The sequence below is a fragment of the Thamnophis elegans genome, chromosome 15 (genome assembly GCF_009769535.1).
Source record: "Thamnophis elegans isolate rThaEle1 chromosome 15, rThaEle1.pri, whole genome shotgun sequence".
Lineage (NCBI taxonomy): Eukaryota > Metazoa > Chordata > Lepidosauria > Squamata > Colubridae > Thamnophis > Thamnophis elegans.
Window position 1 is genome coordinate 30062954 of NC_045555.1, and position 20863 is coordinate 30083816.

The 20863-nt window shown below is 36.6% G+C and overlaps 1 protein-coding gene across 4 annotated transcripts in view; it reads left to right on the plus strand.

Annotated features, from left to right (window-relative positions):
• The window catches only part of GBF1 (golgi brefeldin A resistant guanine nucleotide exchange factor 1), a 173611-nt gene that overhangs the window by 30095 nt on the left and 122653 nt on the right, over nucleotides 1–20863 (plus strand). For all 4 annotated transcript variants that reach the window (XM_032231642.1, XM_032231643.1, XM_032231645.1 and 1 more), the window contains exons 4-8: nucleotides 13442–13573; nucleotides 14705–14823; nucleotides 16757–16865; nucleotides 17269–17329; nucleotides 19793–19847. In XM_032231642.1, the coding sequence (XP_032087533.1) occupies nucleotides 13442–13573; nucleotides 14705–14823; nucleotides 16757–16865; nucleotides 17269–17329; nucleotides 19793–19847 (476 nt within the window). The remainder of the gene's footprint in view (nucleotides 1–13441; nucleotides 13574–14704; nucleotides 14824–16756; nucleotides 16866–17268; nucleotides 17330–19792; nucleotides 19848–20863) is intronic.

Sequence of the window (20863 nt, forward strand, 5' to 3'; positions counted from 1 at the left end):
TATTTCCCCAGTCCCTACTGAATTTGTTTTAATCTGTTCTGGATGCAAATTTCCAACAGCCTTGTCTCGCTTCTCCTCTAATTCTTTTTACACTCTCCCCTTTGTGGATTATGTTTGATCAGGTGTGGCAGGAATATCCTTTCTCAAGCTGCGCCCTTTATGTTAGTCAATATACTCTCTTCTCCCTCCCATTTCTTCCATCTCCTCTGAGCTTTATTAGTTTACTTATAATTCTACAATTCTCATTGGAAGCTAATGCAGTTTGTTCATTATTTAAACAAAATCTGTTTAATGAGCAATGTAAATGTTAGATATGTTGCAGAAGAATACCTTTTTCTCCTTAGTGACATTGCTTATTTAACTGTTTAGGAATTAGGCATGGGATGCCCCAGTTGAGACAGAAGGGTGTTTACCTTTAGCACTAGAGCCTCTAGTAAGTTTTTCAGTTCACCCATTGACTTGACTTTTGGAAGTTTCCATCGTGACTTTAGTTTCCTTATATGGACAAGTAGATTTTTTTTAAAAAAAATATTGTATCAGTATACATTTTGTTTCTTGCTTCTGCCTCTACTTTAAAAAAAATTTTTTTTAAATTATATGTATAAAATTATACATAATTATATAAAATTATATATATAAAATTCACAGTGCCTTTTTATATTATTTTTGTCCCAAGATTTTACAACTTTGAAAAGTTTTGAATATCTCTCAAGAGCTACTTACCTAATACTTGCAAATAAGTTCACAAATGTTCTCCCTGTTGCTGAGACTGTAGATATAAGTAAAAGCATGTTTGCAACAAGTACCAATTTTAGAAAATATATATATATGAAAAAATAAGCTTTTAAAAATCACTACTATTTTTTAAAATGCAATATAAAAGGAATAGATTAAAAATAATTTTACTATGCTTTTTTTAAAAAGCCTTTCATTGCTAGTTTCCTTTTATAGATTTTAATTGCAAAAAGACAGGGCAGTAAAAGAATCTTATTGCTCAAAGTTTATTGTTAGTTGCGAAGTCATGTCCAACCCATCGCGATCTCATGGACAATGTTCCTCCAAGCCTTATTGTCATCTTATCATCCTCTGGAGTCCATTTAAGTTCATGCCTACTGCTTCGGTGACTCCATCCAGCCACCTCATTCTCTGTCGTCCCATTCTTCTTTTGCCCTCAATCGTTCCCAGCATTAGGTTCTTCTCCAGTGAGTCCTTTCTTCTCATTAGGTGGTCAAAGTATTTAAGTTTCATCTTCAGGATCTGACCTTCTAAAGAGCAGTCAGTCTCCTCTAGGACGGACCAGTTTGATCACCTTGCAGTCCAAGGGACTCACAGGAGTCTTCTCCATCATCATAGTTCAAAGGCCTCAATTCTTTGACACTCAGCCTTTCTTATGGTCCAACTTTCACATTGCAACTGGGAAAACCATAGCCTTGACTATACGCACTTTGGTTGGCAGGGTGATGTCTCTGCTTTTTAGTATGCTGTCTAGATTTGCCATAGCTTTCCTCCCCAGGAGCAAGCATCTTTTAATTTCTTGGCTACAGTCCCCTTCTGTGGTGATCTTGGAGTCCAGGAAAATAAACCTATCACTGCCTCTATTTCTTCCCCATCTGTTTGCCAGGAATTAAGAGGGACAAATGCCATGATCTTAGTTTTCTTAATGTTGAGTTTCCAGCCAACGTTTGCACTCTCCTCCTTCACCCACATCAACAGACTTTTTAGTTTGTCTTCACTTTCTGCCATTAGAGTAGTATCATCTGCATATCTGAGGTTGTTGATATTTCTCCTGGCAATCTTAATTCCAACTTTTGATTCATCAAGCCCCATCTTTCTCATGATGTGCTCTGCACATATGTTAAATAGGCAGTGTGACAGTATATAGCCTTGCTGGACTCCTTTCCCAATTTTGAACCAATCAGTGGTTCCGTGTCCAGTTCTTCTTGGCCCCCATATAGGTTTCTCAAGAGACAAATAATATGATCTGGTACTCCCATCTCTTTAAGAACTTGCCACTATTTGTTGTGATCCATTACAATCAAAGGCTTTAGCATAGTCAATGAAGCAGAAGTAGATGCTTTTCTGGAACACCCTAGCTTTCTCCATGATCCAGCGTATGTTGCCAATTTGTTCTCTAATTCCTCTGCCTCTTTGAAATTCTGCCTGTACTTCTGGTAGGTCTCGATCCACATACTGCTGGAGCCTAGCTTGTAGGATTTTTAGCATAACTTTACTAGCATGTGAAATGAGTGCAATGGTGCAGTAGTTTGAACATTCTTTGGCATTGCCCTTCTTTGGAATTGGAATGTAAATTGACCTTTTCCAATCCTTTTCCAATGCTGAAAGTTACGCTTATTGAAAACAAATCAGTTTAACTATCAGTGGAACGACTTGCCTCCAGAAATTGTGGGTTCTCCAATATTGGAGGTTTTAAATGGTATAGATTTCCTGCTTGAGTAGGAAGTTGGACTAGAACAGGGGTCCCCAACCCCTGGGCCACAGCCAAAACTGGACCACCCGAAGCAGCAGGGGAACACCTGTGAATGCATGCACACACACCCTGCATGAGTAGCAGGCGAACATGTGCACATGCACTCAATTGGATGGAGTGCACGTGCACAGGAGATGGACCTCCTAGGTCCATTCCAATTCTGTTATTTTGATATTCAGGTGGCTGTAAACTGCAATTCCTATTCCATTCAAGAGCAGTTTCTAGCTGGTTGTCTCATGAGGCAACTATAGTCTTTTTAAAAATTTCAGACAGCTAAATAGATATTGTATCACATATTTTCCTATTATTTGTTCCCAAGGAAAAAAGGAAGGTAGATGGAAGGGGAGAAGAACTATTTGCAAGGCCAGACCATACAAGGAGTACAGACAATCTGATAACTTTTTAAATCGGAGCTATGTATCATGTCCATGTTTTGTGTTCTTTTACAAGATTGTAGGTCGAAGATTCTAATTTAAAGGATAAAACAGCATTTTAAAATCTTTTTCTTTCCAGCTAATCCTTTTATAACTTTAATATTTAATCAAAGAAGCAATTTAATGCATGCTTTTTCATAGTGTTATATCTATTGTTGGCTATTAAAAATTGATTTTTTAAAAAAATTGGCTACTCCCTCGGAATAGGAAGGGATGCTAGGTAAGTTTTTATGTTTGTAGGATGTAATTTTTTTTAATGAAGATAGGTGTATTAAAATGCTGGTTTTGCATTTTGGGGATTCAGAGATAATTATACAAGTACTTAACATGGATTCAGCTATGAAAGAAATTGAATAATTCCCTCGAAATAAAGATATTAATGAAGAAATTATTTTTTTTGGAATACAAATAATATGGTAATTTCTTAGCCAGAATTGAGTATACAATATGAAGAAATTATTTCATATTTATTAAATTATGTTTTAAACTTAAACATTATTGTAATTTTTATCATGTTTTATACTTTCAATATTTTCAATTTGTATAGAATATATCTATATCTCATATCATATCATCTATTATCTATCATGCCTTTAAATCAGTCCTGTCTTCTGACAAGTGCTTGACAAGTTCCTGTAGTTTTCTTGACAAAATTTTTGAAGTGATTTGCCCTTGCCTGCTTCATAGAGCTGAGAGTAACTGAGTGGCCCAAAGCCACCCAGCTGGCTTTCGTCCCAAAGGTGGGACTAGAACTCCTGATTTCTAGCCTGTTGCCTTCATCACTAGACAAAATTGGTTCTCTGGTATATATTTATTGTTAGATTGTATTATTTGATTTCATAAATGATGAACAATTAAAGAAAAAGACACAAATGTTATTGCACAAATTGCTGTCTGATATAAGATACAAAAAACCTTTATGAGGTGGAAGAAGGTATGAGCATATGGAATACAAGAGTGTGCTTTCAATCTATAAAGATGGTGTAAAAAAGGTCAAGACCTAAAAGAAAAAAATACTAGATTCCCCCCCCCCCCAAATAAGGAGATATTACATTGCAAAGAATTTAGTAAGTATGGAGAAGAGGTATAATTGTTATAGATAGTGATTTGAGAACTACTATTACTACTATCTCCAATAGTATCTCCAGAATCAGAGAACTATATTCCAGAATGCTGAAATAGTTATGTATTCAAATATATTTTTCCAGATGTTAAATATAATCTTCCAGTGAGCAGACATTAAATAGGGTATGCATATTTAATTCTGACAACTCATTCATCAGCGAAACATTCAATAAAGAGTGAATTTCAATTAAGACAGTTCTTAAGTATTTCTGTGGTTTTCTTAATGACCAGACAACTGGCATCACCCAGTGATTTTATTTCAGTTTTATATTTTAGAGAGACAAGTTGTAACTTTACAGTTCCTTACAGCAAGACCTCTCAAATAGTAGGTTAAAAATATTTGATTTACTTCGTTACAAACTTTATTTGTATATTATTTATTTAATTTTTGTAGAATGCATTTATTTATTTCATTTACACTTGCATTAGGATACATTTACATTTATACATTCAATTCCATAATCATAAGGAAAATATTGATTCTGGTTTTATAATTTGCTTTGCTTAAAACATAAGCCATTTATTATTTATTTATTAGATTTGTAGGCTGCCCAACTTCCCTATAAAGTGATTCTAAGCAGCTATATGTATGTGACATAATTTTAAGTATAATATTTACATATGAAGAAGAGTTTCCATGAATTATAAAATCAAGTGGTTTTTTTCTCAGTATTTCAAAGCTACTTATTCATTCATTCTTTTAATCAAAGGTGGTCTCTAACAGTACTGTATAGAAACATGGCTTTCCAAATTTCTAGAACTTTCTAGAAAGTTCACTAGAACTTTCCTTGCTAAGATATGCAAAACAGAAACGAAAACAATTGAGTATTATTGTGATTTTAATTATTCTGTTTTAATACTGCAATTCCTGGATTCCTTAAGGTAAATCTGTTTTCTGAGTTGTGATAGAATACGTATGCAGGTAGATTGGTATTCTGTGGAAAATTTATTCTGAATGTTTTTTTAAAGGGAAACTTTACAAGCAATGTGGGAGCCAATAGTAGAAATTTTGAAAGACAAATAACATTATAAATAAAGAGGAAATACTTTTAGATATATGTATAAGAAAAAAATCTGAGTCCTGAAAGTATTTATTCTTGAAGAGTTAAAAAAGCAGTATGATCCAGTAGATTCAACTTTCAAGTGTCATTTGCTAGTTGGGTTATATGTGTCTTGTTCATTGGAGGTGACATTGGAGCAGTGGAGAAAAGGACATGTTGCCATTGCTAAATACACATATCTGGCAGCCTGATAATAGATTCCAGGAAGTTCAGTGGAAAATTAAAACAAAGCAACATTTATAGCTGATTGAACTTGAATAGCAGCTTGCATGCTGAATAGCAAATATGTGGACTTCAGCATTCCAGGAGTCTGATGCAATCCTTTTCAATGTGATTGATATTATGAGTACAGAATGGAGTGTAGTGTTCAAACTATTTCATCTCTGAAGTGTTTTCCATGAAGGTAGTTTTTGTTTTTGAAGAAACAGTTATTTATTACCTGTTCTATTTTTATATAATATCAAAACACTATATTTCACTTTCAGAGATATTTCCATGACCTCCTGATTTTCTCCTAATAATATACCATTTCTTTTTTAAATAAAGTAATAATGATTCTCAACTGTGGACTGAAGACTACTGGTTACCTATGAGTTACTGCCCTTTGGTCAGGTGGAACATCAGAATTTTGGGATATTCAGTGTTCTCCATATATTATTTTATAATAAATTAGTCTATATTTAATTTGGAATGCTTTCAGAGAAATTATATGTGCCATTATGCCCACAGATCAGGATTTTCAAACTCTGATTTAAGATGTACTCTAAAAACATTTGGTGACAAAAGGACAGGAGCGACTGTTCACTAATGTTTATACTACAGTATGTGTTTTGGGATACCAAAATGGAATTGTCTAAATATTTCTACTTACTGCAGTAAACCAGCTTTCTGAGGAATGCTATGTCTTTCATATAAATATATATGCAGGAGCAATTATAAAAATACAATGCATGTGCTAATTATTAAAATGCATTATTCAGTTTCTATGTTACAATTGTAAACTGCCTAACTCTTATTCTTATTATTCTGTTATATGTCTTTATGGTAGTGCCATATATCGATTTAATATCCAAAAGTTCCTCTGTAATGCATAAACTTGAGTCCATTCCACGGATGAAGATTGTCAGCTGTGCCATGCCAGTGAGATCAGCACTCTCATCCACAGCAAAGGCATATGTAATGAAATCTTTTCCCTTTTCAATCAACTGTACTTGTAAATCAGTGGCAAGTTTACATATACGATCAGCAACAGTATTTCTGCTTAGGCTTACATTAAAAAATGCTTGCTTTTGGTCTGGAACGTGTGCTAGTTTGCACACTTTAATCATACAGCGCCTCAAAAACTGCCTGTCTGTAAATGGCTGACCAATTTAGCTATCTCTTCTGCTACTATAAAACTAGCTTTCACAGCAGCTTCACTTTGTGATTTTGCTTTTCTGAACATATGCTGCCGTGACATCAGATTCTTTTTAAACCCATCCACCTCTTTTAGATTCTGCTGTATGTCCAAGTTTTAGTACTTGTCCTGATGTTTTGTCTCATAGTGCCGTCTTGTGTTATATTCTTTTAAGTACAGCCACATTAGCTCCACAAACAAGGCACTTAGCTTTATCTTCAATGTCAACAAACAGGTACTCTGCCTCCCACCTCTTTTGAAAGCACCTGTTTTCAAAGTCCACTTTCTGTTTGGCCTATTTTTGGGGTTTAATTATCAATATATGCATGCAGGTCTTCTTCATGGCAGATGTTGTATATATGGAGCATGAGACTGAACAGAAAGCTCAAAGTCCCAAGTGCTGTGTGAGGCAAGCAGGTGTGAGTGCTTTAGGTATTCACTCTGGAGGCTCAGTAGGATGCTGTGAATCTGGATCTTCTGGGGCATAAAGGGGCTGCACTCTTCATGGTACTCTTAAGGTCCCAATAATCTGAGACCGGAGAGCAGTAGAGACACTGAGCCTCAATTCTCTCGCCTGGAGAGGCAACAGCAGCTTCAAAGGACATGTGGGCTCTTCAGCAGCATGTGGCTGAGGTTTCTTGACTAATTTTGGCCTGGGCCCGGTGCATGCCAGCCTCCTGTCTTGCATTTCCTTGTGTCTTTGAGGAAAAAGTGGCAGGAAAAAAAGAGGATATAAAAGACATTTGTCTCCTGATTTTCTTCAGTACAGATACAAATATATAATAACCACTTACTCTAAATAAAAAACAAAAATATCATATAAACAGTATACAAAATAAGCATTATGTCAGACCTGCCCCTGCTTAGATTCTTAGGAAAGAAAGACCGTTGACTCAATTTGGTTAAAGTGTTGGGTTCTTTTACTAAAGTGAAATGGTTGCAGCGAAATAAGGCTAGATCTGAGTATTCCCATGCAAAAGGTGATTCCCCCCCCCCTTCTCCTGGTCCTCTCCCCCTTGAGCACTTCATCAGTGTCCAGCAGCATCCCGGTTTGATGTTTTGGGAACCATTTTGATGCTGGAAGTTTCTCAAAGCAGTTTCACAATCTGGTCCCAGGCCGGGTGTCCTTGATGGCTGGTTTATTCTGGTTTGACATCGGAATACAAAACAATTTTATCACATATATAATTCTGGACAGCTAACAAAAACAATAAAAAATAATAATTTGTTTTGTTTTTGTTAACTGTCCAGATTTAAATATGTGAGATGGATGGTCACATAAATTTAAAGAATGAATGAATGAATGAATGAATGCCTAATCTTGTTATTTCCAAAAAATAATTCTGTGCAAATTAGTACTTAGGGAACTTATTGTGTGTAAATGTAATTCTGTCCCTTTAGTTTAGAAGACAACTATATATAAAACATTTTGTTTTGTTATAAAATTTTACTGTATTCTGCTCTTGTCTCTAGACCAGATATCATTGTCTTTTACCTAAAACCGTGAGGTGAACCTATGGCACGCGAGCCATATTTGGTGGCATGCCAGCCGTCAGCTCCAACACGCACGCCGGCCAACTGATTTTTTTGTCCTTCCGGAGGGCGTGGCAAGGCCATTTTCGCCCTCCTCAGGCATCAGGAAAACCTCTGGAGTCAAGAACCAACTGGAAGTTCGAAAATGACCCATTCCTGGCTTCCGGAGGGCCTCCGGGGGACCCTCCCCAGGCTTCAGGAAAGCCTCTGGAGTGCTCTGGAGCCTGGGGGGGGGGGATTGGGCACACATGTGTAGGAGGGGGGGGTTATGTGCGCATGTGTAAGTGGACAGGGAAATTGAGTGGGCATGTGCGTGCATGTGATAGCACACACAATTTTGGCACACTGTAAGAAAAAGATCCGCCATCACTGACCTAAACCTTTGTAATGTTTGTATATTTAATTGTTCTTTCTCTTTCTTTTTTAAAAAAATAGGAAGATAGCATAGCTGCAAGCTATCTTTTGATTCATAGTGCTGTAGCCCCTTGATCTGTATCCACCCAGGTGTAATATGCACAGGGCAATTGCAATGGTATACAAGCAGGGAGAGGATATGTCACTTGAGTCTTAGAACCATCCTGCAAAGATTGCTTGATTGAACTAAGAATTTAGAAACAACTGCAGAGAGAAGAGAAGATACAGATATAAATCTGTTGCTGGGTGTTATTTCTCTCTCATCATCTATAAATTGATTCTTGGAGGTACATGCTTATTTGACTTCCATCTTTTACTTTCTCCTCTGTTCAGGATGTCAAAGCAGAAACCTAATCTTGTTATTACTTGTAATATTTCTATTGCAGTTTAGGAAGGAAGAGAGAAATAATTCTTACCTTCACTACATCGCTGAGATAGAGCGTGAAGTGTACATTCTTTTTTCTGATCCAATGTTTTTACTTAACTTCTTTGCTATTGGAGGAGAAGCAGGTTTTGCTTTTAACATCTATCCTTGCTTTAAAAAAGAAGTAGCACCACTTTCTCCCCTTCTGTAATAGTAAACATGAATTTGGGATCCTTTTACCTTTTGAAGAAATAATAAATAAAAGTTCCCTGAGTAGCTTTGTTTAACTTCCCTTTATTGATCTGTCCATTTCTTGTTTTTTAGCCAAGTAAAATATGATTCTTACTCAATTTAGACAACTCATTATAAAAAATTGCTCATTAACTTCCATGCTGATTTGTAAGCAAAATTTGCTGTGGAGGTTTGGAGGGAAAGGAAGACAGGATATTGTTTTCCCCAGTATAGTTGAAGAATAAGCATTCGATATAATAAATCTGTTTAAATGCATACCAGAAAAGATGATGAATTTCCCCATTAATGTTCTTGCCATTTTTTAGATTTTCCAATGTTGCCCTCTACTGTTGTTAAACTGAACATGAATGTTTTTTGGCCTGAAAGAGGCAACATTAACTGCTTTAGCTTACAATTAATCTTGAGTTTGATAAACCTATTTACTAACAGTTGTGATTATTGTATGTAATTTAATATAGTTGACATCCAGTAATTATTTACCATATTTTTCTTTATTTTATATTTGTATAACTTTTGTACCTAGAATTAATTTATTCGATAAAAATTTCAGAAGTGCATGTGTCAAAACACAAGTCATTGTTCAATAACAAATAAAACAACAAAAAAGAGAAAACATACCCCCCTCCTCCCCAAAAAGGAGGAAGGAGAAGAATTCCAGTTCATGACATGAGACCAGATATAACTTATAGGACTGTCTCCCTTCAGTGATATCTACCCATTCTGTAAGGTCCAGCAGAAGAGGCATTCTCCAGGTCCTGTCCATTAGGGACTATAATCTAATAGATGTCTGGAGGGGAACCGTTTCTGTTATGACCGAAATTAGACCTGCCCTGATCTTAGTAGCTTTCTGTATTGGTTTAAAAAATGGTTTTGTTGCCAAACTTTAGGCAGTGTGATTCAGTTGGTATCTTTGTTATGTTAAATATGCTGTTGTTTTTATATTATGCAGTGATGGCGAACCTTTTTCGTCTCAAATGTCAAAAACACGTGCGCGCTATTGTGCGCACTCGCATGCCAACCCCCATAATTTAATGCCCCTCACGCTGTGCCCCCTGCACATGCTGATTGGGGGTATTCCAGCAGTCCAATCCACCTGCCAATCAGCTGTGCTGAATCAGGCTGCAATAAGTGCTAAAACTGACTTGGCTGGTCAGAGTTTGCAGCATCAATCACATTCAGAAAGTGCAGTATGATTCCTGATTTAGCAGGATTCAAAATAATAATACTATACAATACATTACCAAAGCCAGGTTTTCCAAGGTAGCAGTAAATACAAGCAAAACACAAGTAGTTCACTTTCAGTTCTTTGCTAAGGCAGGCTTCTTCCTGTCTCCTCCTTGCTCACACAACAAATTTCAGAGTCCAAATAGCCCTCATTGGCTGACTTACTTGCTATGCCTATTCATTGGCTGACCTTGTTACCATGTGTCAGCTGAATACCATGGATACTGGTAGGCACAGGCAGAATTTTTCTTCTTATTATTTTCCGTCCCAAAAGCTAAGGTGTGTCTTATACTCCGGAGCATTTTATACTCCGAAAAATACGGTAACATAGTACTTTTATTAAATATAGATGGGATAGATTGAAATTGGGTCAGTCACTGGGTCCAGAAATGTACTCTTTTGAGTTTTTGGACTAATGCTGGAGCCCATCCTCAGGGACCTTCTCTCTACTTTGCTCCAGGATGAGTTCAAAACCTTGGAAGAATAAATCTCTGGTCCCAGTAACTGTCCCAGATTTGATCTTGCATCATTTTTCTGGGTCATGTATATTTGTCGCCCATTGTCACAGGACTTTGAAGGTTTATGACAATTGGGGGTATGTCAGAATTTGCATATGAATTGGATTAAAGTGAGGGAGAGGTGCGCAGAGTCAACCTCACTCTTTCTTCCCAGATTCCATCTTGCTCCAATGGCAGGACAAGAGTTGAGGTAGTTGGAGATGGGCTGGGCGCAGTGGTTGACCAGGACATCTTTTGTGTCTTACCGTACTACGTTGCTTGTAAAGACCGCTTTCATGACCGTTGTCCTATTCTGCTAGGTTTCATCCACTCAATCTGCCATAATCTGTCTTCACATGCTCAGGATAGACAAGTCCCTAACTCACTAAAGGTCAATGACCCAATGGCTACCCTCAACAGTATAACCCACAGCTGGATAACAGATGGGGCAAGAGACTCAGAAGAGACCCGTCCTAATTTTTTCTAACACAAAAAGTAGAAAGAATATAGGCTATTGATCTATTTGATTTAATGGTACCTCATATGCCAGGCTCAGAAGGATGACTTCCAGGGAATCCCAAAAAGGCATTGTGTTCCTTGTACAATGGAGGGAGGGCAGATGCTGCACAATACACATTTATATGTGCCATTAGGGCAGGAGGCACAACTGTGGCAAAACCACAGCACAGCAGGATACATATATAAACAAATACCTGGTAAACCGACTGGATTATTGCAAGAGATAGAGATCCCATCACAGCCCTACAAGGCTGTTTCTTTAAATTTTATCACTGATCTACCCTTAATGCAGGGGCATACTAGCATACTAATAAAGGAGCATATTTGTAGCACAGAGTTCAAATGAGAGGTCCTTGATGTCTGTGCTTGGTTTTTTTGCAGATGTTTCATTACCCAAACTAGAGTAGCACTGATGATGTTAGCTGATTTGGGTAATGAAAGGTCTGCAAGAAAACAAGAAGATCAGAGAGCACCAAGGACCCCTCATAGTAGCATACTGGTAGTAGTGGATTCATTTATTAAATTCCTTATGGAATATTCTTCCGCCTGAAATTAAATTAGCTCAATCCCCTTTAATAGCCTGGAAGGCCCTCAAGACCTGGTTATGTTACTAGGTCAGGGGCTTCCAGGGAACTGGGCAGTTGCTTAGATAGCTCCTTTGCTGAGCTGATTATTTTTATCCTCTGTTCACTGAGGGTTTGTAACTGTGCTTTTTGATAATATTTACCTTTTAAAGTGATTTTTATGTCCTTTATATTATTGTTTTTATATGTGTTTTTATACATTCGTTATGTGCTGCCCAGTGTTGCTTTTGGTGAGATGGGCAGCTAGGTAAATTTGATTGATAAATAAATAAACAAACAAACTCATAATCATTTCTGATGACACTGAGTCGTTGTTCTTATTAATTATGCAACTACATAGAAAACCTTACATTCCAGGAACAAACAGGTAGTTCTAATAGCATTTGTGTTGGATAAAGTTCAAAAGTTCTGTTATGTGAGCAAATGAAAGAAGTGGTTGTTCAACAGATTGACAATAAAGTGACCTCAAGTCTCTGACCAAATATATTTATTTGTCTTGGGGTGGGTTCCTACCTGTGTTGGTACTGGTTCACTTTGTTCGTGCACATGCCAGACGTGTGCTCTGCATGTGTGCACAGTTCACTGCAAATTGTTCTGTGCATGCGCAAAGACCATGAAATACTAATAAAAAACATGCCAGCAACAGCGGAGATTGGGGAACCTGTTCGGGGAACCTGTTCAGGGCATGGCCAGACTGCATCATTGCTAGTTCTGCAACCCAGGCCAAATTACCACTACTGGTTCGCCCGAACCGGTAGGAACCTACCTCTGGTTTGTCTCCATCTGAAAGGCAAGTGAGCTCCCCATAAACTCATTGACACTCTGCTCTGCTCACCAGTGTTTCTAAGGGAAAGGAACATGGTACAGCTCTGGGGTAGAATCTCTAAATTCTCTTTCTCCATGGATGGAGAAATCTCAAATCCTAGAAAAATGTTACCAGTCATTTTAGTTTATTCTAAACTTCATTACTAGGGTCTCCTGCAATTCAAAGGAGTTCCATACACTTCAGTTCTAAAACATAGAGCCTTTCCTTAGCAAATTGTGTAATAGTGGTATTACCCCAAACAATCCAGTGATGCAAGAAAACTGGATGAGTATATTATAACAATACACATTCTGCAGTTAACTACAATTATCTCACATCCAGTCCCTCTCCCCTCAAATAAAAGCAATTTACATTTTAGTAAATTAATATATTATCAAACTGAATAATATTTAAACTGGGATGAGGTGGAAAGAGAGAAGGGAAGGAAGACTGAATGATTATGCACTTTCAGGTTATACAAAAGAAACTACAGGTAACTATCTTTAGTGAATACGTTTCATATATTCTTTTTTTCCTATTATTCTATTGATACTGTATATAAGACAAATAACTTTTTAGATTTCTTTGTGTAGTTTATTTGAATATAAGTGTGAATAAATAAACCAATGAACTCGTCTTGGGGTTGCCAGACTTGAATTTCAGCAAGATTCTTCCTTCACTGGAAGAATATTTTCCCTGTTCTACAAGTAACTTTTATGATGTTTAATTTTGTCTTCTGATTTAGAACTTTCAGTCATTGAACCGATTGTTTTTCTTCGACCTTTTCTGGAAGTTATTCGATCAGAAGATACTACAGGCCCAATTACTGGACTGGCTCTGACATCAGTAAACAAATTCATTTCATATGGACTAATAGGTATGGATTAAGACTATTTTCTCTTTTATTATAAACTAAAACTGATGACTTAGAGAACCATTACTTGCCTGAAAATTATATATTAATGATCCCAGGAGAACTGAAATTCAGATTGGTTTTTATAATGAATAAACAGGATTATGTTTTGTATTTTATATGGATAAAAATAGAAATAATGAAGGTAGTCCTCACTTAATTTAGCAACTGTGCTGAAGTTACAATAGTGCTAAATGAGGTGGACTTATGGTGGATCCTAGTAGTGGCAGCCATCTCAGCTTCCCCACGGTCACATAATCATATTATGGGTGCTTGGCAACCAGCTTTCAATTACAATGTTGCACTGTTCCAGGGTCATGTGATCACTATTTGCACACTTTACAGCCGGCTCCCAACAAGTAGAATCAGTGGAGAAGCTGCCATAAAAACCAGAAAATTGCAGTCATGTGAGGTCTTGTTTAACAACCACATTGCTTAGCTACTGAGTTGCTGGTCCCCATTGTGGTAGCTAAGTGCAGACTACCTGTAAAATAAAATCAATTAAATATAACAAAATAAAGATAAAATATGGTAAATATAATGAAGCAATGGGTAACATAACAGACCCTCATATAGCAGCACAGGCCGGATGAGTCAGGCGCTGGCCATGCCCACATCCAAGTGGCAGTTGGAACAGAGTTATTTTCAGGTTGGGAGGAGAATAGAACGTCTCACTCCTTAGCATCAGAGCGGGTGAATAATAATATAAGAAATACTAATGCTCTGATGGTCATTTAGAAAAACCCTTTCTAAGCGAGTACCTGGAAGCCAAGAGGAACATATGTGCCACATTTCAAGTTTGTAGGCTTTACAGTTCTGGAGAGTTCATGATGTGGCGTGAGTGGTTTTTGCTTTTATATATGTAGTATCTGAAAACAGAGCTCAGGAGCCTGTTTTCACTGGCAGAGCACTCAGATCACCACAGGCCCCCCTGACATGAGTGATATTGAGCTGGCCATGCCCACCCTGGCCATGCCGCCCTCCCTGATGCGGCCCTCAATGAAATTGAGTTTGACACTCCTGTTCTAGACAATGATACAAATTTAATGTGGCTTTCTTTTAGATATAGATAGATAGATTATTTTGTGTTCTTAGATTCAAATCACGAGGGCACAGCTGAGGGAATGGAAAACTTGGCAGATGCTGTAACACATGCCCGATTTGTGGGCACAGATCCTGGAAGTGATGAGGTTGTCTTGATGAAGATTTTGCAGGTATGTTGGACATGGTGAGATTTTGGGGGGGGGGGGATTATCTGTGTCCTGTAAAACTGATATACATTGTGATCAGAGCTTCCTCTGAATTCATGGGGATCCTGTTAAGAGATTCTGATTAAACATATGATACACAAAAATAGAACATGTTTAATAAATATATAAACATGTAATAAATATATAAACAATAAATATATAAACATGTAAATAAATAATAAACATGTTCTAATACTGTTGGAAAAAAATGTGAAACCGTAGAATGATTAGTTTTTTTAGGGAGTAACTTGATGCAGATATTCTAGACCAGGGATGTCAAATTCAAGGCCTGAGGGCTGGATCCGGGGTGTTTAGTTCTAGCCTATGGGTCCGCCCTGGAAACAATGAAGGACTGGCCCATGGTGCCTCTTCCAGTAGAAATGGAGTTTGCAAGGGCCGCAGGCAGCCCTCTTAAGCTCTGTTTTTGCTGGCAGAGGGTTGCAGGAGGCCGTTGCATCTGAAAACATAACTCAGGAGCCCGTTTTCTCTGGCAGAGCACTCAGGTCACCACAGGTCTCCCTGACATGAGTGATGTTGAGCTGGCCATGCCCACCCTGGCCACCCCCCCCTTTGAGGTCAAATACAACCCTGATGTGGCCCTCAATGAAATCGAGTTTGACACCCCTAACTAGACAATGATACAAATTTGATGTGGGTTTCTCTATAAAAACTGAACATTGAGAGTTTTTTCTTCACAATACAGCTTATGGAAATGGATCATGCCCTGATCAAAAGAGATCCCTGCAGACCGTAGAAAAATGTTCTTTGATACTCATGAGGTGGAAAATAGACTACAAAATCATTGCCAAAGAACATGATTCATTGCCATTCCACTGTCAAATAAATAATATACAGACTGAAAATAAAATACAATACCATAGTTATTCATCCATCCAGAAGTATCCCTGGAGCAAAGTATGCTTTACTCTGGAAGGCTTATATAAGCATTCTTGGGTGTTTTATAAAGAAAAAAACTGTACAAGAGTAGTATGCATGGAAATATATAATGAGGAATCCACTCGTCTCTAGAAAATCCATTGCTCCCTATCTCATCCTGTCTGAAAGATTCCACACACTTTTGGAACAACTAAGAAGGATGATAATGGGAATATCATAGTTTGGAGCTAACTTGCAATCACTGAAGGAAAAATGGATTATGGATTATATCAGGAAATGTACAGGAAAGTTGTAGAATATAAGTCCATGAGCTGAAACTTAAAGACAAAGAACACAACAATGGTCTTAAACTCATAAGTAAAATCTATGTCAGAATGACCAAAACCGAAAAAAATCTCAGATTTTGAAATTTTGAAACATAAACATATAATGTCTTGACTTTAATACAAGTAAAATATTGTGTATTTTACACCAGACAGCTTCAAAGTATCAATAAGTTGAAACTCTTATAAAAGAGGTATCTGTGTTGAAATAGGTGTTATTACATTCTACCTCTGTAGTAACATTTCGTATATTTTTTCCAACAAAGGCTTCATTGACTCACTGAGTTCAATAAGACAATAACATATGTTACTTTGTAAATTATTTACCAGACTTTATTCATTGACCTACCCAAAACTCAGGTGTTAGTTAGAGTTCTTAAAAATTATGAGTAATTTTAAGTATTCACAAACTGTCTCTCAATCTCTGTTCATAGAGACTGATTTGGGGAAATGTTTTGTACAGACTTCATGCTGTATCCAAACGATCTGTGGCAGGGAAAGAATTTGCTCTCATTCACTTATATGGGACTAGTTGTCTAATTGGTAATACTAAAAAGAAGTATTCTTCCACTGTTTAGTTGATATTTAAAATGTTTCTTTGTTATTTCATATGAATGTTTTTGATATTAAAATGTGATTAGAATATAACATTTCATATTGATTTATTCTTCTTTCAGGTCTTGAGGACTCTCCTCCTTGCTCCAGTTGGAGCTCATCTCACGAATGAATCTGTGTGTGAAATCATGCAGTCTTGCTTCCGTATATGCTTTGAGATGAGGCTTAGTGGTAGGTCTGCAATGTAAACAAGCAAATCATAAACATTTATATTATTTTGGCATATATTATTTCTGTATTTAATAAGTCTGAATGCTGAAATGTAAATAAACATAAAATATGCTAAATATGTAAAATTGAGTTTACATTCCTTAATTTTTTTAGAAAAGTAGTTGACTTTGCTAATCATTTCCTGCTCCTCTGCCTTTTCCTTTCTCATCTCTACATTCCTCTATCTCTGTAGTGCAGCTTGGTGTATCTTTCCTTTTCTTTCTGCACAGCTGAGCCTGGATTGGTTTTAATAAATTTCTAGTAATCCTTTGTAAGCAACACTTGGAGGGAAGTCTACGCAAAGAAGCCTCCAGATAATATCACATGGGATAATGACACCTGTGTTATTTGTTTTTGTCTTCAGAGTTATTGAGAAAATCTGCAGAGCACACTCTGGTCGACATGGTACAGCTGCTCTTCACAAGGTAAACGTTCTTGTATTTGTCTCTGCACTGCTCAACTGGCCCTTCAAGGATGGGAAGATTGCACATTTCCAAATATGTTAGTGTTTATGTATACGCATACTCTACTCCAAGTATTACCAGGTCCTTGCAAAGCTTGTCCTTTCATCAAAATGTATCTTCTTCACTGACAATAAGCAAGATTAAAATAATATATGAAATTGAGGAATATGTTATCACATAATAGAAATAACATAAACTGATGAAAAATAAAGGCTTCAGTAACTAAAGACCGCCCTAAATTTTCAGTATTACTATCGCCAGGAAAACAAGAAACTCATCAAAGAGCGCAAAAGAGATATGTGTTCTTATTGTGCAAGCCTCCTAGTGAAGTCTTTATGTTAATTAATTGAATCACTTAGCCTTGTTTCCACTTTGGAAGTATGGCTTTTTGACTGCAGTTCTTTCATGAAGGCCACTTCTGGCCAGACTTCTCCAGACAGTAGATAGATAAATCTGGGTTGCACTGGTTTCTGCCAGTTTTGTGCTCTAGGCAAAGGGTGGTCAGCCCAGATAGTATTGATTTTTGGATTTATCTTCTGTTTATTTACTTTCAATTTTGTTAATTGATAAGAATAAACTATTAACACTTCTATTTCTGAAAGCATTCTTAATTTACAGCATTTTTTCACAACTGCCTATAACTTTGCACAGTACTGTGTGTACACACAGTATGGATTATGCATATATTAATTAGTATGGTTGTTACTTTTGTTATTATTTTTTGTAATGTTGATTAGAAAATATAAGGCAACGTATGACCAGAAGAAAGTAAAGAAACTCCATATAAAAGAAACGATTCTAATAAAAGGATTATAACTATCCATTGAATGTTAAGAAGAGTACCTTCTTGGACTTCTGGTGGAAAGAAATGTTGAATCAAAGACAACTCCACAGAAAGTGGAGCTGACAAGTGCAGTGGAGCTGACAAATAGACTGGTCCTTCATAATTCTTCTCTGAAAAAGGAGAGGACAAGATCGCACACATGTAATCCAAAGAGTTGTTTCTCATGAGGAGACTGAAAAGATGAGGTTTAAGAGCTCTGGGGGACGAGGGAATAGCCGTTTTGCTAAAAACTGAAACTAAAAAGTCACTGGCCTCACATACTTGGTTTTCTAATCACTTTAGGAAATTGCTTGTTAACTGTTTATTAGGAACCTTTGGATCGTTTTATAGCACTGGGTAAGTTTCCTTCAATCCTTAGCAAAAGAAATTGGAATGCAAATTTAAGCATTTTAAAAAAGATTTCCTGAACAAACAGCAAAGGGGCAATTAAAACTAAAATTTTAGAAAGTTACAAAAGGATTGAGGGTCCAAATAAATTTGAAATAAGATTTTGGAATTAATTATAAAGAATCCTTCCCATCGGAATATGCTTTTGTTTTGATTTCTTTGTTTTTTTTTTAAACTAAGAGTTTAAAAAACTGGACACCAGAGGGAATAGAAGGATCAAAAGATTACAATTAAAGGAGAAGAACATTTCAACTTGATTTACTAATACAGAATATTTTAACATTGGACATTGTCAGACCTGGGTAAACGAGGCAGGAAATGCTACTAGATGAACTAGATCTATTGTATTGTAAGATTACATTAACAGAGCGTTAGAAATCTGAACATACAAAGTTCTTGCTGCCACTTTTAACTATCTGATCAATTAGGATGGGTCTTTCTTAAATTTCTTTCTTTGAATGCTAAACAGCTGAGGACTCCCCTTGTCTTGTTCTGATTGTTTCCTAGGAAGCATCACTTTCCCATGTCCTCCAAGGTCATCCACATATGCCATTTCAGATTTATTGAATAATATTTTTAAACAAGAGAATAGAAGTAAAATTTAAGAGTATCTGCCTCTCTAGATAGACTTTGTTTAAAAGATGCTATCAAATAGGAGCAAGGTTACCTGACACAATTGAGCCTAATTTAAAAGTAGATTTAAAAATGATGGGCTATAAGAATGATTTATTACACTGGACAAACAAACCAAGAGAGTAACCTGAATAATTTTCCTATATTGGATTTATAAAAAAGACTTGTTGAAGTTTTGAAGAACTTTGTGAGAAAGGACAAAGAAAAAATAAAAATAAAAACAAATTCTGTGACATTATTTGAAGGGGCTAAAGATCAAGATTGTTAGAAATAAATGATCAAGATTAAAATAGATTTGTTGTTGTCTTTGGTAATGAACTTAATGAACTTCTGCTTAACATCAAGAGTGAAATGATGACATTTTATGGATTTGTTTATTGATAAAGAGATGGATATGAGAAGGTCATTTGTTGTATTTTAAGAGAAGGTGATAAGTTACTAAAATTGTTTTTATTAGTAATTATTGTATATTGTAAACTTTCATAAAATAAGCATTAAAAAGCAGAGAACTTTCTTGTGTTCCCTGTATTTAATACCTTTGTCTGTTTATATTATTCCAGATCATCTCAGTTTAAAGAGGAGCCTAAGAGCTATGTAGGGACCAACATAAGAAAGGTAAGATCCAAAATAGTGAATATTGCTTTACTTTTAAGCACACTTGCACTTTCCTCTTGCTCCTCCTTGTTATATTTGTTGCAGAAGCTATTTATTTAGCTGTGTGTGCCATTTGACATCTATAGTATTTCTGATGGATGGATGGATTGCCTTGGTATTGATTCTTAGCAGATACATGCATTTTCTCTATGATGATCTGTCCCTAACTTGAGTTTTCAGATGTTCCAATACTCTACCCATCACCACTGTAACTGAGTTCATCCAGCTTGCTACTGGTTATCCTCTTTCACCTTTTTTTTTCACATTTCCGTTAAATATTTCTCCAGCAGCTAGGTCTTCGCATAATGTATCTAAAATAGTCATATATGTCTTGAGTGAGAATTCTGGGTTGATTTGGTTGCTTATTTATTTGTTTGTTTTCTTGGCTGTCCACAATATTCTCAGGAGTTTTCTCCAGCACCAATGTTCAAAATCATTAACATTCTTTATATTCTGCTTTTTCAACTTTCACTACCATAGAATGTTACGGGAATACCATTGCTTGCACTGGTCATCTTTGTAGGTATCAAGATATCTGAATATCTTTCTAAAGCATTAAACATCTTTATGGTTATGTGACCGGCATGACTAAATGCTTAAGGCGCACGGAACGCTGTTACCTTCCCACCAAAGGTGGTCCCTATTTTTCGACTTGCATTTCTACGTGCTTTCAAACTGCTAGGTTGGCAGAAGCTGGAGCAAATAACGGGAGCTCACTCCATTACGTGGCGCTAGGGATTCAAACCGCTGAACTGCTGACCTTCTGATCGACAAGCTCACCGTCTTAGTTACTGAGCCACCACGTCCCTTTTTTCTAACGCATTCATAGCAGCCCAATGGCAGTCTGCAATGTATTTCTTGACTGTTTATTCGTTTGCACTTGATAGTTGATCCTAAAAGCTATCTACCAATTTGATATTTTCATTATCAGTTCTGAGACTGATTGTCATGCTGTCATTAGTTTGGTCTTTATATTT